At 43.1% G+C, this 26,329-nt stretch overlaps 1 protein-coding gene across 8 annotated transcripts in view; it reads left to right on the top strand.

The window, feature by feature from the left end:
- The window catches only part of PTPRT (protein tyrosine phosphatase, receptor type, T), a 481,241-nt gene that overhangs the window by 314,551 nt on the left and 140,361 nt on the right, over positions 1-26,329 (top strand). For all 8 annotated transcript variants that reach the window (XM_014941276.1, XM_014941273.1, XM_014941274.1 and 5 more), the window contains exons 8-9: positions 8,141-8,437; positions 9,716-9,825. In XM_014941276.1, the coding sequence (XP_014796762.1) occupies positions 8,141-8,437; positions 9,716-9,825 (407 nt within the window). The remainder of the gene's footprint in view (positions 1-8,140; positions 8,438-9,715; positions 9,826-26,329) is intronic.

Below are 26,329 nucleotides of genomic sequence, written 5' to 3'. Positions count from 1 at the left end.
TGGAATGGGCTGCCCAGGGAGGGGGTTGAGGCCCCATCCCTGGAGGTGTTCAAAAGACGGGTTGATGTAGTGCTGGGAGGTCTGGTTTAGTGATGATGCTCCCTGTTTGTTGTGTGGGTGTCTATTTTTGTCAGTGAGGTTGACGGTTGGACAAGATGATCTTTAAGGTCCCTTCCAACCTAGAAGATTCTGTGATTCTGTGATCTCTCCTCTGCCATCCCAAAGAGTGTCTATAGCAGTTGGAAATGACCAGTTGTTGGAATATGTACGTTCACAGAATCGCTCCCATCCGTGGCACTAACGGCGTCGCGGTGCTGGCTTCAACACCCCTTGGAAGGAAGGCACGAGCATGACATGAGAATTAAGCAGATCTCTCCTCTGCCATCCCAAAGAGTGTCTATAGCAGTTGGAAATGACCAGTTGTTGGAATATGTACGTTCACAGAATCGCTCCCATCCGTGGCACTAACGGCGTCGCGGTGCTGGCTTCAACACCCCTTGGAAGGAAGGCACGAGCATGACATGAGAATTAAGCAGCTGGTCATAAATTGTAGCTAGACCCTTTCTAAAAGTGTGGTTTTGGAATACGTTGCAAGCAGAACTCAGCTGCAGGGATTTGAAGGTCTCTCGGTCTAGTTAAGGGAGTGACTGGGAAAAGAAACTGGTTGTCACAGAGTTCCCATCTCTGCCACCTTTTCACCCACCACCCACCTTTTTCACCTCCCACTCCTTGAAAACTCCCCATTTGTTTCACCTTATCATTACGGTTGTGACTTATTCTACTTTGCTCTAAGTAATTATCCAGTCCTGGTATTCTTAGCAATTGAAAGTGTTGGTGGTTTGGTTTGTGTGTTGTTTTCCTTCTGCCAACATGGCATGTTGTGACGAGACAGTCCCTTTAGATGCTGTTGAGTACAGGGAATTGGCTGGTGCCCATCGTACAGAGATTCCTCCCCCATGGGGACTTGTAGCTGATGAAAATGGGAGTTGCTGCTGCTCCTGAATCCTGAGAAAAATGGACAGGTCTCCAGTGGTTTGGGGCAATGAGGATATTTCAATAGTGCCCTCAAAGCCAACGCTTCCTCAACTGATAGCTGCTTCTGCTAGATCTCCAAGTTAAACTGGAAATTTCAATGTTTCTTTTTTTATTTTTGTTTTTGAAAGGCAAGTTTCCAAAAGAACACAGAGAATTTATCTGGCTGATTGCACAGACGCCAAAGGAAGCCCCAGTCACAAATGGGGGAAGTCCTACCTGCGAGAGCGGTGCTTTTCTCTGCTGCTCGGGCTAATTCTGCAGCCCCGTGGCTGTGTAGAGGAAGCCTCTCTTCTACCTAATATTTTGATTACCTTGTTTATTTTTATAGAGATAACTTATGTTTTGTCAGGAACTAGCGTGTATGTTAGCCTAATCTCTTCCACTTACTCCATTTGTAGATAACAGCAGAAGTAGACAGAGGAAGAGGTAATAAAAATAAATGCACGTGCAGGATGGTAAAATAAACAGTTAAATAAATATTTTATTTATATATAATAAAATAAACTTGGGAAAAAACACACATTTTACTTTTGTTTGACACAAAAGAAGTGGTTTACCTCCTTTGTAATCTCACTTTCATTAGCATATTCAATTATGCTTTTGTATTTAATCATCAAAACACTCAATAATGTACATTTTGTTCCTAGACATGGAATACCACTGCTATGTGTATCCATGATAGATGTTTTTAATAAAACCAGTAATTACCCTTTATTGTTGCTTTAAATTATTATTTTAAGTTTGTTAGGGAACAATAGTTTTAGGTATAAGAGAAAGAAAGCTTTCATTTTACCGTTTCGTAACATAGTGAAAAAAAAATACCCATTTAAACAGATGCTAATAAACCTGTTTTAAAAAGTAGTGCTTAATTATCTTGAAGTTGTTTACAAGTGAGGGTTTGGCAGCTGGGGGGTGCCTGGAGTGAGCACAGGTAGGCTCTGCTCGGCGGGCACTGGGTTGTGGCCCTGATCTCCTGCAGCTTGGCTTTTCCTTCACCTTGGGCATTGGCCACCGTGTGGATTTCTACACGGTGTGACAGGCACATTTGGTGACAAATTGAAAGGTCTGCCGAGTTCCTTAAACATCAGGTAGATCTAAAAGCATTTGGGTAGATTTTTCTTTCTTTTTTCCTTTTTTTAAATTTTTTTTTGCTTTGTTTAAGAAGGTTTGAACTATGAGATCAGAGGATGTTTAATGGGGTTTGTAATAGAACAAAACCAGATCAGTCAAAAAAAGAAGTAAATGTGCTGTGAACCAAAGTAAATGGTCATATTAACTCTTGAGGGAGCTCAGGCCCTGGTTTATCTAAGCATAAACTCCATTATCTAACTTATTTCATCTTCTTTTTATAACGGTTTCATCTGTGTGGCAGGGCTCCTCCTCCTTCACTGCTCAGAGAATGTCATAAAATAGCTGATTTCAGTTCATCAGCCATAATGACACCTGTTTCTTTGTGTGTGACTTGGGGTTTAGTTGATTGTAGGTATCTCACCAAGCAGGTTGTTTGTTCTGTGGTGATTTTATTGTGACAGTCTCGCTCCTTTTTTCTCTTTTCTCTGTTGCAAGTCTTCTCTCAGAACATGCCTTTCTGTATAATTGCCCCCTTTCAGCTTTGTCTGCACTGTCTTTGGACCAGTGATGATACCCGAACTAGTTTAGAAAAATAGAAAAATTAGATCCAAATATTAGGGAGATGTTCTTGCTGCAGAAAAGGGCAAAGTCAAAACATTTCTGCTGTATCAAAAGACTAGTGAGCTCTGTTAAATCAGTGTTTTTCGCGTCTGAAAAGGCGTTGAGCTGTGCTGGGCAGCAGCTGTGTGAGCTGGGACACCCAGCAAAGGAGCTCTGGCACAAAGACGTGCTGCCCTTCGGAGGGGACAGAGTTGTCCATCATCCTGAGATGTCCACGTAGGGGACACCGAGAGGGAAGGTGCCTACAGAACAACTCCTCTGTCACAGCCTCTGCAAAGATGAGCAGCAGGCGCTGGAGAGGTGGTTGTTTTAACCTGAACCATTGCACATGTGAACTGTGCATTTAAGACAAAGCCCTTGAATTCTTTTGCTCTCCTTATCTTGCTCTTTTTTTTGATAGTGGGTGTGTTTCCTTCAACCTGTTTCACCCTGTGGAAATTTAAGGAGGAAGACGAAGAATAGGGAAAAAAGACAAGACAGAGAAGGCTTCAGCTCTGCTCTAATACCTAGAGTAAAATCATTGTCAGACAAATTGCTTTACTGCTTGGTTTTCCAATCTGTAGAACAAGAATGATGTCTTTGAGAAACACAAAGAGAACAGCCTGAACTGCTGATTCAACACCATTAGGAGTTTTGATGATGTTGAATGAAAAGTGGCCACTGTCTCGGTTTATTGTGAGACTGAAATATTCTGTGGAGTTCTCAGCCGTTCTGTGATACTACCAAGTTTATAGTTTGTAAATTAAAATGAATTTAAATATTTTCTGGGCTACAGAGAGAGTTTGTACCATGCTGGTAGTTGGGAGGACACGAGTTTTAGTCTTATTATCAACTACCAATGCACCAAGTCTTCTCCTTATCTCCTCCCAGTCTGCCTGGACCTTACTGGGGTGCCCAGGTGTTGGTTGCCCTGCTCTGGTTGGCGTGACTGGCTGATGAGCTCAGGTGTGCTGAGAGGAAAGCAGGAATCAAATTCTCACCTGTTTTCCTTCTCTTTCTTTGTCTGAAAACATCAGTTTAGGACTCTCAGAAAGCTGCTGTACCTGTCACACTCATTTTATTTCCCCTAGTGCATTCTTGGTCTCCTGTAACCTCCTGCTGGGAAACAGAATGTGATCAGTGGACACCTGCACTGCTAATAAACCCTGCCTCCTGCTCTCCCTGGGTCAGGAGACATGGGCACGGGGCCTCAGCCACGTACGGACGTCTTCTGCTCAATGTCCTGTCTTTACTGACAGCACCATTTCTTGTAATTAGGCTCCTGCAGCAGGTCGTTAACCCGGGGGCAACAGCCGATTGTCTCCATTTAACTTCACTGCTCAACTTGAGCTTCGTGTTCCAACCCCAGTGTCTCGCCAGCGCTTCCTTTCCTCTCTGCTCTTCTCTTGATGGAGGGGTAGAAAGCAGAGACAATTGTTATTAATAGGCTAAATCAACCTTTGCCTTTCTACGCCTCACCTTGACTCCAGTGAGCAAAATGAGATCTGTAACGCTCAATGAAGAAAGAGGAAAACCAGTCATAAAAGTCACCTTTTCTTTTAAAATTGTGGTAGCAGAAAATGCAATCTATGAACATTGCAGTTCACTTTTGGGTCAAAAAGGACTGGTAGCTCAGCTGAGGGGTCTCAGGGGAGAGCTTTTTTCCACTCGGGCCATTAGCACGTCATCATTTCATACTTCAGAAAGGTTCCTCGTCCCTAATACGAGAGACTTCAGAGAGGTTCCTGTCCTGCTGAGTGTTTGCACCAACCGACCAGAGTAATGAGAGGTATCAAAGCATTGGTGGGAGATGTGGTATTAAAAAAATACTGTCTGTCCTGCTGAGTGTTTGCACCAACCGACCGCAGTAATGAGAGGTGTCAAAGCATTGGTGGGAGATGTGGTAGTAAGAAAATACTGCTCAGTTGCTGATTTTGATGCAAACTTTCAAAATGTAATTAATAGTTCAGCCAGGCTGAAATGAAAATACAACATTTGCACAGAAATCCAGGAGGCTGCAATTTCCTTTGTGTGGGTTCAAGAGCAGCTTTAATCCATCGGTGGCGGCTCTTTCATTGCTCCGGCCTCGCAATAGTTTCCTTTGGTTTTTTCCAAGGTCTCAGAACACTTAGTAAATTTTCCTTTGGTTTATGCAGGTTATACCAGGACTACTTGTCTATGCTGTCCAGGTATTCACATTGGGCCAGTCTGTTTCTGTCTTGCTTTGGTAGGAATTTGTGTACGGCTGATGTTGAGATTCATATTAGCAGCTTTTCTTTCACAAGCCAAGGGCAAGGTTAATAATTCTCAGTTTTTTTCTTGCATTATTTGGAAGCTATAATTCCAGGAATACAAAAGGAATACAGTTTCAAGTACTCACCACTACTAGAAGATTGCAGATCAATTATAAACATTTTCAGTTTTCTTGTTTTGGGGGAAAATGAGTCATTGCAACATAACGAAAAGCAAGTGATGTTAGACAGCAGAGTGCCAGGGATTTTGAGATTGTATACGTACAAAGCTAAACTGTGGAAGGAATGAAATGGAGAAGGTAGTAGGACCACGGTCCTTTGAAAACAACAGTACAAAAATCTCATCTTTGAAAATGAGTTTCAATGGCTTACACTGCAGAGAAAATCAGTGTGGCAACTGGAAAACATTTTCAAAATTACAGAGTCTCGGCTTTCAGAGAAAGGAGATGGAAACTGAGAGAAGGGAGCCAGAGAAATAATATTAATGTTTCCAGGTCCAACTTTTATTTGTTGATTCAATTCCAGTTTGGTTTCTTCTTCTCTGAACCTAAAGTTTCAATAGCTTTTACTTATTTATTCCTCCTTTGCTCAAAAATCTAGAAGGCCATTAGATGTCCAGTCTCGGCGTCTGCTGCTGGAGACTCCTCAGGCTGTGGGTATTTCTGAAATCTCCATCCCCTTCCTTCTCCCTCTGTGAGCTGCAGCATCCTGATCTCATTTTATTCACTGAAAAATCTCACATTTTGGGATTATCAGCCTGGGATCGGACAGTTCTTGGGAGAATGTGGTGTCTTCTGTGATTGTGCAGTGGGGTCTGGACTATGTTTGGAGTCTGAGTTTTAGTTTTTCCAAGTAATCTTGTTAATAGTCTGGTTACTTTATTGAAAAGATTGTGTTGAAAGACTAAAGAAAGGCTGCAGGATGTATCTTAGAGCATTTGCATTATATTTTGAGTAGAATTAGAATATGTTTGGTACAAGGCATGTCCCAAGACTTACCATTCTCGGTAAGAAAGGAAAGGGTAAATGTGAACAACATGAGGAAGCAAACTCAAACCTGCAGGTAGTCTTCCAAAGCCCGGGTGTTGGACATAGGACTTGGTGAGGTGATGCTGAATCAGGGTCATTCCTTACCCACTGATAAAATCAGGACATCTGACATCAATAAACTAAACACCCTCTAATTACCCATTCATTCCATAACATGACTGACTTACAGAAAATAACTATAATTGAAAAAAACTCACTGTAACATCAACATGGAGGTTAATTGTTGTCGTCGTCTCATCGTCGTCTTGGTGTGAAACGTTTTTGCCGTGTCTCAGCCACGTTCTGGGTTGGGGTCTGGAGTTGGTCACTTGGTGCAGTAGAGAATTCTGAAGGACAAGCATCTGCTTTTGGTTTTCTTTCCTTTCGCTGCATCTTGGAACAAGGCTTGTGCTTGCCTTCACACTTCCAGAGGCTGAAAGATTTCACAGAACCATTCTTTTGTTCACCTTATTTATCTGTACAGTTCATCGACAGCAATGTTCTTTTCATGGTAAAGGAGTGATTATCACCTGATGCTAAATATATGTGTGTTTATGCAATCAAACATTCTAATTGCTAAATGATTATTTTTTTTTGACACAAACAGTACTAAAAAATGTCATTGGATTGGTGTTTTCTGCATGCTAAGGGAATGACATGACTTAACCAGTTGCTGGCTTCAGACCCCTGGTACTTCAGTATCTGTTGTATTTCAGAAGTGTCTGCATGTGTGTGTGTGCCCATCCAAGGACTGAGAATACTGTTCATTTCAGAAGTAGCTGGTTTCCCATTGCCAGTCACGAGGGGTTTTTTAGAAGTAGTACGGATCCTGTCGGTTGTTCTAGTGTATTTTCTGCTTATGCATTAACAGATTGAAGTCAGTTTTGCTGGTGTGTGCTTTACTTTCAAGAATTATTGGAAGGCTCTTTCTCCACTTTATCTTTCAAAGAAGTGTAACTGGTGTTGGGGAGCCCTTGTAATTTTTTTTTTTGTTTCTGTGAAAACGTTCTGTCCCTTTCATAGGTTAAAATCGTGAGAGAACATGAGAAGTGGGCGAAACGCTAAATTGTGCTATAAATCAAGAAACTTTATGTGAAATTATGTATTTTCTAATTACCTTGCTTAGCTATATGTTAAGCAAAAAAGCAAACGAGCTGCACAAGTTGAAGAAATGTCAGATAAACAAAATCTGACATGTGTAGTATTATTACCATCTGACATATCTCAAACACTGATTTTACTCACTCATCCTTCATTCTTTATATCCGCGTGTCTAGCGGTGCATGCATTTATATTTTATATAAAGGGCAGAGTCTGTAGTCAGAGCATTTGAGTTATGCTGTTAAAAATAAATTAAGGAACAGCAGGTGAAAATGAGTCCTACACATGAATATTCAAACTGTACCTCAGCCAGATACTCTAGAAAGAATAATGAAGAGCAGTGAAACTTTGGTGGGGCCAAGGCGTTGATATGATGTGAAATAAAAGTTTTATTGGAAGGAGCTTGAGATGACTCAGAAAACATAGTGAAATAGTGGGGAAGCACACGTCTGCTTGTGTGCCCATTGCCCAAACATTCAGGAGTTTAAAAAATTGAGGGGGGAATAGTAATGGTCTTGTTGGAAGCCTGGCAGTCAGGGACTGAATCTCAGTTCTTCCACTCTTATTCTCTGAGCAGAACGGGCTTTGGGTCGGTGGGAGGGTGTTGGGGCTACGTTGAAAGCTGAGACCTGAGTTCATTCTTTCTCTGGCAGAAGGAATGCAAATACATTTCCTGTGCATGTGCATCATTTAGGGCTGGACTCACCAAGGTATTGGGGCACTTCAGTCAGACCATCAACTACTTTTTTTTTACTGTAAGAATGAAGAAAGTGCAACTTTGACCCTACTTAACTGATGTGCATCGTGTTACCCTTGTTGGATTCTCTGAGGTTTAACAGGAATTGGGAGCATGCCCACTGTTCAGGGCCCTATGATGGGGAATTTTCAGGGAAAACTCCGCATCCAGAATACATTTGTGGAGCTGACATGAATTTGTAAAGACAAAACGTACTTAGATACTCTGGCAATATGGAGGGCGACATAGTAATGGATGAGTGACGACTTCTCATGTCAAATTATTTATTTTTATTTTTTTCTTTGCTTACATCACAGATCCTGTCCATGGGCCACAGAACGTAGAGGTTGTTGATATCCGCTCCCGGCAGCTGACGTTGCAGTGGGAGCCCTTTGGTTACGCGGTGACCCGCTGCCACAGCTACAACCTCACTGTCCAGTACCAGTACGTGTTTAACCAGCAAAAATTTGAGGCTGAGGAGCTCATCCAAACTTCTTCCCACTACACCTTGCGAGGTCTTCGGCCCTTCATGACCATCCGGCTGAGGTTGGCCCTCTCCAACCCGGAGGGCAAAATGGAAAGTGAGGAGTTGGTTGTGCAGACCGAGGAAGACGGTAAGTTCTGTTGGGTTGGCTTGATTGCTTGGGTTTTTGGGGGGAAGACTCACATTTTCAGGTTGTAAATAACGACATAACCCTCTGTCCCATCAGACTTATCTGTTTCACAGCCGTGTTCTTGAAAGGGCAAGGGTCCCTGAGGAGCTGGGAAATGATGAACACTGGTGTAAGCAGTTACCGGTCGGCGGTAGGTTTAAGTCTGTAGGAGTCATGTTCTGAGCTGCCCAGGACCCACAGAGCAGCTTCTTTTATCATATGGGTAAATGTAATCCTGGAATTCGTTGATTTTTCTTATGCCCTCCCATCGCTATCCCAGAAAGAAGGATAATGTTTTCCTTTCCTGAATGTAGCTTTTCTGAATGCTGGTGGTGTGGATGGAGCATTTTGGGTACATCTCGGAAGCCGAGTTCCTTTGGTGCTAACTCTTCCCTTCTTGATACAAAAGAATCGTTTCCGGAAGCGCTGATGGAAAGCTTTAAAGTGTTATTATCCCATCTGAGCTATTTCAGACCAAGGACTCTCAGAGAGAGAAAGGAGCCTTGCACTCTAATGTGTTAAAAAAGAAGCGTTCTTCCTCTGCCAGAGCTGTAAAGGAGCTGCTGCCTTAAGTTTCTCCCAGCTGCAAGTGGCTCCAGCAGCCCAGTATATCATGTGGGGGGACATAAGAGGACAGCAGATCCATAAGAAAAATGGACAGGGTTTTTAGCAGACAGGCTTGGAAGTGCATTTAGTTAGTTATCTTCCACAGCATTCAAATTTTGCTTGAGTAGGTGGATTTTTTATTTTTTTTTTTAGCTGGCCTTGTAGCCATAATGAAATATAAATCTTCCATTGTTACTTTACTAAGGAAATCAATCTTTGATATTGATAAAGGTGTACAGCCCAGTAGCATCTTTATGCCAAGGTGCAATCTGGCTGTTTAGGTGATAGAGCTTTGCTGTTGTGTGGGTGGAGAAGGACAAATTGAATTCCCTGCTGTGCTGTACTGGAGTAAGGACGTACTGAAATTAGCTTCATCTATTCATGCATTCTGGTTTTATTTATCACTTGGTGGTTACATTAGGGTATTCTTATTTGAACCAAAGGTTGAGAAGAGGCCTTTCATATTGTTAGTACCTTGGTAATGGTAATGCATTGAGGGATTTTTAAAATTATATTTTTTTAATGGTTTTTATTTTCAACTGTCTGGTGGCCTCTTGGTGTCTTCTGACGTGTGCGGCTGGAGCTGGTAGTAGCTTCTAACACAATTTTTTATTTTTTTTTTCCTTCCTCTAGTTCCTGGACCCGTTCCCTTGGAATCCATCCAGGGAGGACCTTTTGAAGAGAAGATCTATGTTCAGTGGAAGCCTCCAAATGAGACAAATGGCATCATTACACTCTATGAGGTGAGGAGAACAGATTGTTGTCAAGGAATACATGCCACAGGGCCTTTTCATATGTGTTTAAGCCAATCCTGAGCTCTGAGACTTAAGCAGGTGCTAAAGAAGCCTGATTAAAATAGATAGGAGTCTTCAAGATAGTCTGCTGCTGTCACTGAAAAAGTTTTTCAATTCAAAAAAGAGAAAAGATTTCTCTACCAGTGTTTGTAGCAGAATGAGAGCCGTGTATTGCCCCCGTGTCTCGGGGGTTCAGTTCCTGTTCTTTTTTCTCCAAGGTCTGTTTTCTTTCCTTTTGTTTCTTGAGATAAACCTCTGTTAGATTTTATACCAAAATACTGCAACTAATTCTTCTCTGCCTTTCCAGTAGTCCTAAGGCTTCCTGGCAATCTCAGCAGGGTATAGCCATGAGTCTTTCAATGATACGTCTATCTCGCCCAACCATTTTCATTGCCTCCAAAAATATACAAAATATACAGCAGGTTATAGGATAATCACTGACCATCCCATGCTGGATGAAAAAAAAATAAAAATTAAATGTGATTGTAGAGTGTATCAGAGGAAATGTTTCTTGTTAAAGTGAGGAAATGTTACTGTTGTAATGTACTTCTGGTGAGACTGCGTCCATAACGTCAGGTACACCCAAATATGCAAAAAGGAATATAAAAGGAGGACTGCCTTAGAGGATTATGAGACACAGTGCTGCAGGAGAAGGTAGAGGCACTTTCATTAAATAGCAGAAAGCAGCTCAGCAGTGCTGGCTGAGCGTGTTGCAGTTTATAGGTTCAGCGTTTACCACAGTGAGACCAGAAAAAATGCGAAAAAATTTTCCCCTATGGTGATGTAAAAATCCTCACTGGGGGCTTGTGCAGCATTTTCAGATACAGAGGGACAAACCCCTATTTTTCTGTTTTCTCTTTTACCCTGGGAGAATGTACAAACTTATTCCACATGGGTGCAAGAAGCAACTCCACCATCCCCAGTGAGGTTCTGCTCCTTTCCTCTTCCCATCCCGCTTCTCGGTTTGGAACAGCACGTCTTATAACAGGTCACTCCTAGATCCCCTTGGGAGCATTTGTTGTCTCTAGCCCAGTGATGGTCAAATGGAAAAAGTAAAGGAGGTTTAACATCAGTGAGCTCTTACGCTACGGCACGAGATGGCAACTTTCTCCTGGGCTTCAATGTAACTGCACCTTTAGGCCATCTCTCCAGCTGGCTCACAAAGGGTAGGCTGAATTTGGTACAGCAAGACTAAATAGGTGAACAGAAGTTCCTCTTGCTAATTTTGTGTTGTTTCAACCAGGTGAATCCTTGGTGACATCCTTGTGACTAAATCCTTGGCTAAAATAGGGAGTCAGTTTTTGTTGGTCACTGCTGAGACGCTTGTGGAAATCTGTGCAGGCTCATACCCCCTGTCTGTGCTAGGACAGAGCTATCCCTGGCAATTCCATGGGTTTTGGAGGTGTGCTACGGGCTGCCCTGTGTCTGTGTAAGGAGCTGTGCAATAAAGCTGTCTGTATCTTTAAGGAATTAATCTGAACAGAATCAGTTGCAAATTCATTATTTTATTGGTAATACAGGTGAGCTATAATGGAATACATTTAAAATAATCCCAGTCAAATGATGCAAAAATAACTCCTTTTCATTTTTAAAGAGGCCGTTTCCTACTAAAATATTGCCTCGGGCTCAGCTCCTTGAAAGGACTTGGGCAATTGAGTGGCTTTTCTGGCTGAGCAGCTGCATGGAGATACTTTAGTGCCTCCAGGGTAGTGATGCATCATGACTGTACCTTTGCCCCTCAAGTCATGTCATTGCTCCAGCCTCTGGAGGCATAAACAAATTTTTCTTTTCAGATAATGACTCTATGCATATTTGGCAGCTGAAGCCAAAGAGAAGTCAAGGTGAATTCAAACTCTTCCTCCTTTTCCTCCTCCCCCTCACGTCCAAAAGGATGAAAATCCAAGTGTTAAAAACACCAGGAGACCTGGAGTGCCTGAAGGTTGTCATGAATGGAAATGCTTTCCTTTCCTCTCCCTTCTTACATGTGGAAATTCATACAGAACATTTCCATTCTCCATGGCATCCTGAGACGAGTTCATCAGCTCCAAATAGAGATGAGCAGTTACACATAACCTGGAGACATGGCCAGAGTGTTCTCGAGCTGGTGAAATCTCTATCATGAGCAAATATGAGTGCGAGTGGCAGGAGATCCTGGGTTTGAAATGGCTCAGTAAATAAAGTTACAGGTATGTGCACAGCAGACCACTGAAGAGGTCTTCCTTAAATCTTCCTAAAAATAGTGAGAAACATGCAGTATGGTCCACAGTTGCATCTTTTGTATTGCTTGCTTAATCCCTGGTATACTGTGGATTCTTAAACCTGTGCCTTTGTCTCTACGTGTATTATTTCAGGATTTCATGCCATCAGAGTAATTCCTCAGTAGTGATCACCTCCAAAGTGTTATTTCAGACAGGGTTCAGCCATTTTGCAGTATCATCATGGCCTTACACTGCTTTAACGGAGTTCAGCTGACCTGTTGGTTAAAGAGGGAAAAAAAATGTTAGTGGTTGGTCTCAGATGGGCTTTCAATTCTTTCCCATGGCCTATGGTACCAATCCAGGTATAAGGAGAGGCTTTAACAACAACAGAAGAAAGAAAGTCAAACCATGAGCTTGTGCAGCACTACTCGAACGGGGTCCCTGCAGGGAGCACAGTCCTGAAGCCCTAAAAATTAAATGTGATTGTAGAGTGTATCAGAGGAAATGTTTCTTGTTAAAGTGAGGAAATGTTACTGTTGTAATGTACTTCTGGTGAGACTGCGTCCATAACGTCAGGTACACCCAAATATGCAAAAAGGAATATAAAAGGAGGACTGCCTTAGAGGATTATGAGACACAGTGCTGCAGGAGAAGGTAGAGGCACTTTCATTAAATAGCAGAAAGCAGCTCAGCAGTGCTGGCTGAGCGTGTTACAGTTTATAGGTTCAGCGTTTACCACAGTGAGACCAGAAAAAATGCGAAAAAATTTTCCCCTATGGTGATGTAAAAATCCTCACTGGGGGCTTGTGCAGCATTTTCAGATACAGAGGGACAAACCCCTATTTTTCTGTTTTCTCTTTTACCCTGGGAGAATGTACAAACTTATTCCACATGGGTGCAAGAAGCAACTCCACCATCCCCAGTGAGGTTCTGCTCCTTTCCTCTTCCCATCCCGCTTCTCGGTTTGGAACAGCACGTCTTATAACAGGTCACTCCTAGATCCCCTTGGGAGCATTTGTTGTCTCTAGCCCAGTGATGGTCAAATGGAAAAAGTAAAGGAGGTTTAACATCAGTGAGCTCTTACGCTACGGCACGAGATGGCAACTTTCTCCTGGGCTTCAATGTAACTGCACCTTTAGGCCATCTCTCCAGCTGGCTCACAAAGGGTAGGCTGAATTTGGTACAGCAAGACTAAATAGATGAACAGAAGTTCCTCTTGCTAATTTTGTGTTGTTTCAACCAGGTGAATCCTTGGTGACATCCTTGTGACTAAATCCTTGGCTAAAATAGGGAGTCATTTTTTGTTGGTCACTGCTGAGATGCTTGTGGAAATCTATGCAGGCTCATACCCCCTGTCTGTGCTAGGACAGAGCTATCCCTGGCAATTCCATGGGTTTTGGAGGTGTGCTACGGGCTGCCCTGTGTCTGTGTAAGGAGCTGTGCAATAAAGCTGTCTGTATCTTTAAGGAATTAATCTGAATAGAATCAGTTGCAAATTCATTATTTTATTGGTAATACAGGTGAGCTATAATGGAATACATTTAAAATAATCCCAGTCAAATGATGCAAAAATAACTCCTTTTCATTTTTAAAGAGGCCGTTTCCTACTAAAATATTGCCTCGGGCTCAGCTCCTTGAAAGGACTTGGGCAATTGAGTGGCTTTTCTGGCTGAGCAGCTGCATGGAGATACTTTAGTGCCTCCAGGGTAGTGATGCATCATGACTGTACCTTTGCCCCTCAAGTCATGTCATTGCTCCAGCCTCTGGAGGCATAAACAAATTTTTCTTTTCAGATAATGACTCTATGCATATTTGGCAGCTGAAGCCAAAGAGAAGTCAAGGTGAATTCAAACTCTTCCTCCTTTTCCTCCTCCCCCTCACGTCCAAAAGGATGAAAATCCAAGTGTTAAAAACACCAGGAGACCTGGAGTGCCTGAAGGTTGTCATGAATGGAAATGCTTTCCTTTCCTCTCCCTTCTTACATGTGGAAATTCATACAGAACATTTCCATTCTCCATGGCATCCTGAGACGAGTTCATCAGCTCCAAATAGAGATGAGCAGTTACACATAACCTGGAGACGTGGCCAGAGTGTTCTCGAGCTGGTGAAATCTCTATCATGAGCAAATATGAGTGCGAGTGGCAGGAGATCCTGGGTTTGAAATGGCTCAGTAAATAAAGTTACAGGTATGTGCACAGCAGACCACTGAAGAGGTCTTCCTTAAATCTTCCTAAAAATAATGAGAAACATGCAGTATGGTCCACAGTTGCATCTTTTGTGTTGCTTGCTTAACCCCTAGCGTACTGTGGATTCTTAAACCTGTGCCTTTGTCTCTACGTGTATTATTTCAGGATTTCATGCCATCAGAGTAATTCCTCAGTAGTGATCACCTCCAAAGTGTTATTTCAGACAGGGTTCAGCCATTTTGCAGTATCATCATGGCCTTACACTGCTTTAACGGAGTTCAGCTGACCTGTTGGTTAAAGAGGGAAAAAAAATGTTAGTGGTTGGTCTCAGATGGGTTTTGAGTTCTTTCCCATGGTCTGTGGTACCGATCCAGGTATAAGGAGAGGCTTTAACAACAACAGAAGAAAGAAAGTCAAACCATGAGCTTGTGCAGCACTACTCGAACGGGGTCCCTGCAGGGAGCACAGTCCTGAAGCCCAGCCCCAGCAGTGCTGCTTGTCACCAAGGAGGAGCTGGGAGGCTCTGTGGTGTCACAGAATCACAGAATGCTACAGGGTTAAGAGGGACCTCTGGAGATCATCCAGTCCCACCCCCTGCCAGAGCGGGTCCACCCAGAGCAGATTGCAAGAACGTGTCCAGGTGGGGTTTGAATGTCTCCAGAGATGGAGACTCCACCACCTCTCTGGGCAGCCTCTTCCAGGGCTCTGCCACCCTCACAGGAAAGAAGTTCCTCCTCACATGTAGATGGAACATTTTACGTTGAAGTTTGTGCTCGTTGCCCCTTGTCCTGTCACTGGGCACCACTGAGAAAAAACTGGCCCCATCCTCCTGACACCCACCCTTTAAATATTTACAGCCATTGATCAGATTCCCCTCAGTCTTCTCTTCTCCAGACTAAAAAGACCCAAGTCCCTCAGCCTTTCCTCATCAGAGAGATGTTCTTGTCCCCTCATCATCTTTGTGGTCGGAGACTCCACCACCTCTCTGGGCAGCCTCTTCCAGGGCTCTGCCACCCTCACAGGAAAGAAGTTCCTCCTCACATGTAGATGGAACATTTTACGTTGAAGTTTGTGCTCGTTGCCCCTTGTCCTGTCACTGGGCACCACTGAGAAAAAACTGGCCCCATCCTCCTGACACCCACCCTTTAAATATTTACAGCCATTGATCAGATTCCCCTCAGTCTTCTCTTCTCCAGACTATAAAGACCCAAGTCCCTCAGCCTTTCCTCATCAGAGAGATGTTCTCGTCCCCTCATCATCTTTGTGGTCCTTTTTCTGTACCCTCTCCAGCAGTTCCTGGCAAATTTGCAGTTGTCTAGAAACTCTGCAGTTGTGTCCCTGTCATTAGGGAGAAACTAAACCCAAGAGCCTAGCAATGTTTAAAGAAAAATGCAAAGTATAGAACAAGAAATACCACTTTATGAGTTTGAGCTGGTGGTGTTCTGCATTACACCTGGCAGTGGGTGGCTCGATTTGCACACAGGTATCATGCAAGTAACGGACTTTATGAGTTTGAGCTGGTGGTGTTCTGCGTTACACCTGGCAGTGGGTGGCTCGATTCACGCACAGGTATTGTGCAAGTAACGTTTCCTCAGGCTCCCTTGGGCAGAAATCCTCATAATAAAAACAAATAAAACCCTGCCTCCTCCTCCTGAGTAAGACTTCCCTCCCTACCATCACCATCAAGATCTGATTCATTGTGTCCGGACACAATTTTCTGTCTAGTTCTGTTAGAATATTTTGCTGTATGCCTTTAAAATGCTTGCAGATGAGCACACTGTCTATTCTCCTTCCATCTCACTTGCTTTTCCTTGGGACAGATTTTCTTCTCAGCTCCCTAATCGTTCCTCCAGTTCCCTGCCAGGCAGACTTCCATATCTCACAAATTGCTGTTGCAGTTCACACACGCACCGCTTACGTGCCAGCTGGGCTGAAATTCAGCAGCCCAACCTTCAGCGAGTCATTTGGCAGCCAGAATCCCTAATTTTGTAATGACTGAATATTTCTACAGAGCCTCAACAAAATGGAAGCACCTTAATGAACATTCTGCACGCCTCAACAAAATGGAAGCACCTTAATGAACCTTTTTGACTTCTGCAGGTATCTTCTGATTGATTCTAATCCTTCAAACTGCTATTCTAGTCTTTTAGTAAAGGTGGCCTTACGTTTAAAGCTGGTTTAACCTCCCTCACGTTCTGTTGGAGAAGTATTCGTTTCACTGGGTACAGCCCCAGCTGGATTTTTTTAACAAAGGAACCTTCTAGATGCCCAGATGAGTGTGTCATTGCGGTCTGTTTCTAGGGAGTGGAAACCTCTTGTTGGAGGGAACTTGGAGCACTGCGGGAATTGCAAGTCAGTTAATGAGGATGCTGGAAAGAGGAGGGTGTGAGCCAAGTAGAACGTGAGATGGTGTGGTGTATCCTGGGGGGAGATGGTGTGGTGTATCCCGGGGGTGTTTGTGGAGCAGTTAATAAGAGGAGTGTGAGCTGGGTGAGGAGGTGGCAGTTGGTGTGTCCAGTCGAGTCGGCCGTGGGGACACGCACGAGCTGCCGTTCTGAGTCAGCCCTGTGACGGAGATGAAGCTGAAGATGAAGCTGAAGAGCTGGAGTCAGGTCCCCAGGTAGCTTCACGGTGTGGAGGTACTTCCAGGAGACAAGGAGATCAATCTGTGTTCAGAAACAGCAGTTGTGCTGGTGCACTGTGTGGGCAGGATGCTCTACAGAGATGGTTTTGCATGTGACACTCATGAACGAGGCGTTATTACAGCTGTCTCTCGTAGCGAGCTCTTGAGTGGCAGAATCTAATAATATTGTAATAAGTCCTGTCCCCCCTTCAGTCTCCTGGCAGACTGAACACACTGCAACTTGTTGAATTATTTTTTTACCAGCCCTGAAAAGCTGCTGTGCTTTAAAATTCCTAATAATCAAATGCTGCTTATTGTGCCTGTACCGTGTGGGAGTTCAGCTTCAAAGCCTTCACGTACAAAGACATGCAACAAAAAATTTTTCTTTTTATTTTTTTTATCCTAAATACGTGTAAAGTCAAACCGCCATCAAGCAGCAGAAAGACCTCTGCTGTCACTGGACTGCAGGAACAAGGAATCTAATGTAAGGTTGTGGACCAGCTTTGGCAGTTAAATTCTCCTGCTTTTCGTTAATATGAGGAGGTCTCAGGTATTTCTTCCATAATCCAATTTGAAGCGTTTCAGATACACGTGTGAACTGAGATATTTTGTGCAAACTTGCATTTAATCCTGAAAATCTAGATCAACAAAACTTACCTATATCTGCATTTCACTGTTAGTTTGGGCAGCTGGAAGCTTACATCTGCACTCAGTAAGTGATGGTGGCTTTCGCCTTTGTAAATACATTTTTCGTGTGTAATCTATTTCTCAGAATTGTGAATTTTTAGAACATTTTGCTCTTAAAGAGGAGAAAGAAGAAGAAAAAAAAATATCTAGCATTCCTTTCTAAAGTATTTGTTACTTGGGGGCAGGCATTGTTAGTAGGTGGTACAATCCCAGAAGCATTTAAAGGTCGGCTACAAGTATATTCAGCTCCTTGGCTGGAAGATTGACTCCCGGCTTGTTGAAGTCCTTTCAGTGAGCTGTGCCTAAAGGCACTGTTTAAACAGCGAGCTGTCTTTTCAAATATTCGAAGGTGTAGTCTTGTAATCACTTATGTCCTCATCTTTATGATTATTAAGTTCCGTGTGGGTTGCACAAGGGTCTTGGGAAATTATTTTTCAGATGCATTTGCAGCTTCTAACGAGCTGGTTTTCTGTCACTGTTTCTGAAATGCCGTACATCTCTATTTAGATGCCAGGAATAATAATATAAGGGACTTTCATACACAATTTCAGCACTTTAATGGGATGCTTGGAGCCTAGTTCCTCTAATCCCAGTGGATCTGAGTTTAAATTGCTCTTCAGAGGTTACAGATCCTCTTAGTTGCCATGTAAAATTGCAGCTGCCCTTCATCATCTCTCCAGTTGCCAATATGCCACTTCTTCTCCATCACTTCACACACTTTTGCTCTGCAGGAAAGGTCGTTACGTGGAAACTGCCTCTTAGAGGGCCATGCATAAGGTCAGTATTTGTGGGATGCACTCCCTGCATTGACAATTGGGTGGAAACAAATTTCTTCCACCTTTGGCCCCTGAAAGTTCGTACTTATTCTAACAGAAGGCGTGGTTATCTGCTGGGATGGGTATGTGCTGCATCGAGATGCCTGCGTTTCTATTCATAGCACTTTTTAAAGCTATTCATGAAACCTGACATTTTTAGGATAACTTCTTCCCTGCTAAAAGGTGCAGCAAAAAAAAAAGGTTTCCTGGAAAAGCTGAAAAGGTTGGGAACTCAACTTGGTTTAGTCGTTTATTTATTTAAAGGCTTTTTTTTTTTTTTGGTTAAGAGTGAAAAACGGCTCCCAGAAGGAGGAAAGCAACAACCACAAAATCTTGCAGCCAATTTATATAAAGCTCTACAGTCGAAAGAGTAGAAAGATGACAATTCTCGGAAATTGCCTTCGGTGAGAAGTGGCTTTGAATGTTCCCATGAAAATCAATCACGGTGCAGGTTCTCGGTTGCGTTTGGTGGATGCTCAGTGCTCCTGGGATGGTGCTTTGGCACTCGGGCTCCCCGAGTGTGGGCTTCACACCCCTGGCTGCTCACGGGGCTGAACCTTCCCATGACGTTATGGAGACGTCATTAAGTGCTGAAAACCCAGGAAATGATCAATTAAGGACTGTATATTCATTCGTAGCTTTATCACTCTTCTGTAGGGGCATTTGACAATGCACTCTTCACTCAATTGGATATTCTTCTCCCTTCATCTGCGGCACTAATGTTGTTTTCCCTTTGACACTGGATTTATACGGTGTCTAGTACCGCAGTATATTGTCTGTCCAGACTCCATGAAAGTCAATTACACGAAGAAGAAGTGTTTTACTGCGCTTGTGCCATGTTGAATTAGAATTCTTTAATAATCTAAACTAGCAACGGGTCTGTGTGGCCATGTATAATCTGTTTTAAGTTTGAATCTCTGTCAGCTCTCTTGTAGGCTGCTTCATCCTCTCAATTACACGTGAGGGAAGCTGTGCATGTGTACCCAGCTAAATTAGTTCTGTGGTTAACAGCTTTTTGGACGGAATTGCCCTGAAGAGGGCTGGGCTGGCTGAAGAGAAATTGTCTGTTGTATGGTTGCTGACTGTAGTTTTTCCTGAGCGCTTGATGGACAGGTTGGTCTGATGCTTCCAGGTTCTGGGCCCTTCTTAGTCAGGATTCAGGCCAGAATTTGGACAATGAATGGTACTGATTGCACTGATCTGTTATTTTCTTTTTTTTTAGTTTGACAATTGAGAAGGGCTATAAATCTGAGCATCACTCGCTTTCTTGGGATGCTGCGTCAGCCACAGACCCTCTTCTGTTTCTGGGACAAGGCAGGGCTTAGCGAGACAGTGAAATTTGAGGAGCACAAGATGACAAGAAAAATCTTTGCTTTCAGTCAGCAGAATCCCACAGAGAGCCCTTTCCCCCCTTCCATGCTGTTTAATGAAATAATAGGGTTTATAAGCTCCCTGTCGGCCCTAGAACTGTAGTATGTGCTTGAGTGACCCCTCTGCCGTGCGCAGGGCATTTAAGGTGGCTTCACTGATGCTGCAAGGAGAAGCTAATTTACCTGGGCACAGTAATACAGAAGCCAACACACGGAGCTGAAGCAATGATGGCTTTTCTTCCCTTATCACCTTTGGAAACATAAAATGCCGTGGTAGAACCGAAGTCGGTTGGAGCCGTGTTGGTTCAAAGCTGATGTGGGGGATAACGGGCATCGGGCTCTGCTGTCTGTCTGTCTGTCTGTCCATCCCAGGACACTGACTCTGTCCATGCTCCTTCCACACAGGAGGATGCACCAGACATGGTCTGGCTGATCCCTCAGCTGCTAAAGCCTGTCGAGAAGAGCCTGCTCTGTCCTTGTTGCTGTTGTTTCTCTCCATCCTGTCCCGGTTAGTTTAACACAGCCTTAAACTGAGGAACTGGTTAAATGATTCCCTAATTAGGGATACTTTTCCGAATAAACACCGTAAAGAGCTTTTGAACAAACTTCTTCAAATAATATACGATTCTTAATTGTGTGCTACTCCCTTGCAGTTTCTTAACTGGGAAACGTTTGTTAATGACACTTTTCTAAATCTTACGGTTTCCAGTAACACCGCGATAAGAAAATGAGAGGGTTTTTTGAGAAGCTCAGATGTCAGGTTTTTTTAAATGTGTGACAACCTCCAGGTAAACAGCACACTGGTGTTATAAATAGTATGAATCAACTGTTTAAAAAAATTGCTTATCAAGCTTTCCAGAAATAAAAGCATAATACGGTCCCTTGAGCACAACAATTTCTTTGATTACCTTTTTATTGTTCTTTTGAAGCCAATAGACGTTCAGCAATATAAATCCAATGCAAATGAGAAAAGATATTTGGCTACAACAAAACATTTTTTTTTTTCTTTAAAGGAACTGAATTACTTTAGTGTGCATGTTGTGCTCTTTCTAAGCCAAACTAAGTGATAAGAACTGAAAAAAAAAACCAAAAACCCAAGACGTAGTATTTCTTATAACAAAGTTCAAATTAAAAACCTCCTTTTGTAGATATGTGAACATCTTGTCTTTCTGCCTTCCAATGCTTTATTTTCTTTTCTAGAAAAAATACAATTTTTGGTCTCTTCTTTCAGAGATACTCTTTGTTGCTCATCCAGGAAAACAGTTGATTCTTAATCCCGTTTCTTCCATCTGGTCTTTTCAAGCGCTGGTGGACCCGTGCAGTTACAGTAATAGACATAAAGCTCTTCAGCAATTCCATATTCAGGTCTTACAATATCTTGCATACCAAAATGTAGTCGTTAACAAAGTTGAAAGCCAACTACAGATATGTTTCCGTACTTCCTACCTAGATGGTTATTTCTCTTTCACCTTAAATATTGCTTAATTTAGCAAATAGATAGGATTGAAAATGCAGAAGTGGTGGTTTTATCATGTTGCTTGGTGCAACTCGGGAACTGTGTAAAAGAGGAAAAGCCGGTCAAGGTGATCTCATCACCTTCAAAAGGTAAGCTTAATTTAGCAAATAGATAGGATTGAAAAATCCAGAAGTGGTGGCTCTATCATGTTGCTTGGTGCAACTGAGGAACTGTGTAAAAGAGGAAAAGCCAGTCAAAGTGATCTCATCACCTTCAAAAGGTAGAGATGCCACTATTATGGTTCCTTTTGGGAAATTAATCTTCTTGCTGTCCTTTGTGTGCACGTGTGTTTGACCCAGCCGATAACTATAAGCCTTCCATCCAGTGGACACCCAAGCACACATGGAGAGTGGACTGATAGGACTAGGGCTGATGTTTTATCCATGTACGTGGCAAATACATTTTGTACAAAGGTAGGTCTTGCCTCTGTTGCTTTATGGTGTAAAGCTGTAGGTGATGGTGTCCATTGTGTTGGGTTGGGGTTTTGTTCACTGTCTGGGGGTTTCTCTACGCCCAGCGTAGCGTGGCAAACCTGCTCTGAGATTTATTAAGCCGTGCTCTCAGCATCAAGCAGTAACTGAGGAACAAGTCTGGAGATTGAATAACCGCCTCAACGCTGCAGTCCTATCAAAGCAATTTCTATAGTTGTCATTTTCTGCTATTAAACTGAACAATGAGGCTCTCCAATAAAATCATATGAAATAACAGCTCATTAAAAACTCTCCTTAATATATAGCATGCTAATTAATGTCAGTGGGGTGCAAGCTTGAATGGCAGAATAGGCTATAATGTTTAGAAAGTAGGTAAAATAAAAGAAGATATTTTATCATTAATGACCTTCTAGTAAACCTAATGAAATCTTTAATGGCCTGAATACATTACTGAGGCACTCCCAATTGCTTTGTTACCTACTCCATTCTTCCTCCCTTTCTCGTAGACATTAAACTTGGTTGTATTTATAGAAAACAAAAAGCAATAAAGGCCCAAGGAAATATGAACAGGAAGGAAGGAGTCTCAGCAAGAAGAGGAGTAGATGAGGCTTCTCGGCCTGTTCCTGGACAAGAGAAGGGCTGGGTGTAGGACCATGTTCTGTCCTGGCTTGTGTGTTGTCTGTGTGTGTGTGTGTGTTCAGGTTTGATTGACTCCGTGTTTGTGTGACTCTCAGTGAAAAGGCAAGGGAGCAAATGGACCTCCTTTGTTCACGTGGGCTCCCAAGGTTCACTTCCATATTCATTCCTAGAACTGCGCTGTGGCTTTTTAGAAGGTTACCAACCATGCTGTGCTTGTGCTGTGACTAAATGAAAGGACTTTATTCTTCAGGGCTTTTAGTCTTTCATACATTGCCAGCCTTAAATGTAACTTGCAAAAATGCTGTTTAACTCTCCCTTAACCTTCTCCCTAAAGAAGTAGCACGAGAATGGAGAAATTAAAGGCCTTTGCTTCCTTTCATTTCCTGGATGAAATTTAGTGAGCTGGGGAGGGATGTAAGTAACAATAATTGCCTGGCTTAGACTGAGTTTGGAGATGGAAAATGTGCCCAATCATCTGCTCATAAAATATATTCTTTAGTTATGAAGTCCAGCACTGGAGAAGGATTGTTCACGAACCTGTCCACTAACTCTTTCCTGACCATTAGAAGATAAATTTCCTCAAATTGTTCCTTTTGTGTAACACTTGGTGCAATTAACTTTAGTCTTGTACCCCAAATGTCTGAAACTCCCTGATAAGATTGAACCTAATGTCCAGCCCAGCTGCAATCCAAAGTCACCTACAGTAGTAATTGTTCCTAAAAAGCCCAGGTGGTTGGAGAGTCTTAGAAAAACGGAGCCCGTGGCTTGCTGTGTAATCACGTTTCAATCAGCTTTATAGAACCATGAAATTGATTGTCCCCCTGACGTACCGTACGCTTTGGAGCAGATACTGTGCTTGGCAACTTAATTCCTCATTTGGCTCCAAGCACGCAAAGGAAGAAGCTGTCTGCGTCCCCTCCCATTCTCACAAACCAAGGAGGAAGGGAGCACAAATCACCTTGAAATAAGAATTTGAGAGCAGAGCAGCATCGGCCGGCCCTGGTTTATTTTCCTAATTATCCAGTGGAAAGCATGGTGATTTGGGAGAAAGATGCCCAGCCTGTTGGCTGCACGTAAGGGAGCTTGGATGAATGACAAAACCAGCGGTGGCGATGACCAGGTAATCAAAGAGCTACAGGAATCCCAAAAGTCTGACAGAAGGAAAGCTGAGTGAGTGCCTTGTTAATGTGGTGTCTGCTTCCATATTGGAGTCAGCTTCTCTCTTCTTCCGGAGCTGGAAAAAAGGGGATGCTGTGAAGATATGGTCTTGAGGCAATAAAGAATATTCCTCTTCAGGTACCTTCAAAGAAAGTCTGGCCCTGCCTTCATATAATTTAACTTCTGTTTCAAACTCCCTCATTCCAGGAATATTTTGATCTTTCAACATAAATGAAACTCCATTCAAAATAAATCCAAAATCAACACATCAGTGCAAATTCTAGGAGCTCCTTCTTAACCTGAGTCTTGTACCTGGAAGATTTAACACCTCCAACATTTTTGTGATTTGTGTTGAAATGTTCCCAATTCAGGGTCACTCTTCAGTCTGAAATGCTGCTTCTGCTGGAAGTGGTTCATTAGTCCCTGAGCTTTCATGGGCTAACTCTGAAGTTCACAAGGAATCAAGAAACACAAGACTCTCCTGTCATCCTTAAAATGCTCCTACAGGGCATGTTGGGTAGAAACTCCGAGGGTCAACACAAACTAGAAAATATATAGCAAAACACCCTGCTGAGACAGCAAAATGTGCTTCTCGACAGATTTATGTTATCTTTTAGAATCAGTGATCTTTCTCTAAGGCTTGGTGACTTTTCCAGAGTCAGAAATGTCCCCCAAACTACAGGGCAAGTTTAGGGCTTTCCTCCTCCGTGAGCTTCTGCTCAGGGCAGTTCCAAGACATGAACGGGGGGTGCTCCAGCCTGTAGCCCCCGGCTCTTCCCGGAGCTGGGATCTGGCAGCAGAGCAGTGGAATGGAGTGGGGGTTTTTTGTTTGTTGGGTTGTTGGGTTTTTTTTGCACAAACTGCAAGGAGCTTGTAGCTGTAGAATGATCGTTAGTTTGTTTTTTGGAGAAGAGAAATAGGAACACAAGTCATGTACACAGAACTCCTGCCTATTACTGTCCAGGATGTTTTTCCTTTTAGTGTTTGATGAGATTCCTTTTTCCACTGAGCTGAGAGCTTTTTCTAAGCTATTTAACTTTATCTGTCTCCGTGACAGCATAGAACTTGTATTAAATTTAGAGGGAAACAAAATAATGCCTATACAGCATTATTAACTTGCCATTGTCTTATTTAGGACACAGACAAATTAAGAATTATTCAGGTTATCCAGACACAAGTTACATCCCCACCGAGCTGTCGTCCTTATTAAGGATGAACTCTGTGAACTCAGCCCTGCTGCTGCTGAGCGAAGAGGGTTTGGTAGATGGAACTCAATCCTTTTCCTGGGTACCCTAATCTTTCTCATTATATTTTATCAAATCTGTCGTGTAATGCACTGCTTTCCGGAAACCTTCTCTCTTCTTTCCAAACTTCTCTGTACAGTAGACCAGATTTCCAGCTAAATAAAACGCCAGCTCCCGCTTCGGGAGGAGCGCCAGCAGGAGACAAGTCTGTTGCTCGCCTGCCACTGGAGTTGGAACAACCTTGGCTTGGGCAGGAGTAATGAAACACAGCCCTGGGCTATAAATTACAGTGACTGGGGAAGGACGGGAATTCATTCTGCTTTGCCTGAGGCAAAGGTCTGCTGTGCTGTCAGCTGAGCTTCTTCCACTCTCCGTTCCCTCTGTCATGGTAATCAAGTACCAAGAAAGCTGCTTCTGAAAGAGTTTTGAGGAAGTCCCTCGTTACCTGCTACAAGTTTAATTTGTGTAATCTCTGCAGCAGCAGCAGCAGCATCTATTTCTAGCTGCTTTGCTGACAGATTTAAATAAAGATGGTGGACTTTGTGGACCTTTGGAACAGTCGTTCCGGACCATGAGCAATTCCCTGTCGCTGCGGTGGTTTGCTAAGAGTTGTCACGTGAAGAAATGGTATGGATGAGCTGCAGCTCTGTCTGCTCCATGGAGACCTTGGTGTTTTCCTTTGTTACTCTGAGCTCCTCGAAAGAAAAATTATGCCAAAGTGTGTGAAGTTTCTAATCGGGGAAGTGTGCTAGCAGCAGTTCTTTCTTCTTTTTTTTTCCCCAAACAAATCGGAGACAAAGAGGCAGCTCTAAGTGAAGCTTCTGGGCCTGGGAAGAATCAAGACGTGTGGTTTGTCCACTGCTTTTTCATGTCATTACATAGTTGTTCTAGCAGTTTTGCTTCTGAAGGACTCCCTGTGCATCTCAGTGACCAGATTATTTGCTGGGATTTAACGCGGCGCTGTGTGAACAGTGTCTGTGAACATAGTCCTTAATGATATGCTGGGGGCACACACTGCTCGTGGAAGCCTTGCCTGTGATTAATCAATTAAGAAATAAGATAAAGCCAACAGTGGTTCCTCTGGTTTGGTGGATGGTTCGAAACACACTGAGGCTGTTTGCAGTTCCGTGTAGGATTTTTAGGGTTGTCTGAAATTAGATAAGCATAGAAATGTAATATTCTGACAACTGTTGCGCAGGAGCTTTAAGAATGACAGCACCTGGCTTCTGGAGAAAGCTTTCTTCTTGGATCAGTAGTAAAATTTGTGGTACAGACCAGGACAGCAGTGTTTTTAAACTCTTAGTGAACAGTCTGTGTGTAGGTGGGTAAGAGAACGTGTTTGGTGTTTGTTGCTCTGTTGGTGCTATCGAGCTGTTCGCAGGTCAGGTCCTGGCTAAGACTGGCTGAACTGCCATCTGGTCAGGAGGTTCTCAGAGTTTTCCTAAGCCTTTTATAGGTCCTTTCTGACCTTCCCTGCTCTGTCATTGTAGGGGAGAACACCACCAGAACTTCTGAGCCAGTAGAACATGGCTGTTGTACGCGCAGACGTGTCTCCGAGCCCTCAAGTGTGTGCGTCGTGTGCGTGT

This window comes from Calidris pugnax, unplaced genomic scaffold, assembly GCF_001431845.1.
Source record: "Calidris pugnax isolate Ruff unplaced genomic scaffold, ASM143184v1 scaffold55, whole genome shotgun sequence".
In the NCBI taxonomy this organism is placed as follows: Eukaryota; Metazoa; Chordata; class Aves; order Charadriiformes; family Scolopacidae; genus Calidris; species Calidris pugnax.
The sequence above is the reverse complement of the archived record's forward strand: the minus strand, read 5'-3'. Positions and strand labels throughout refer to the sequence as shown.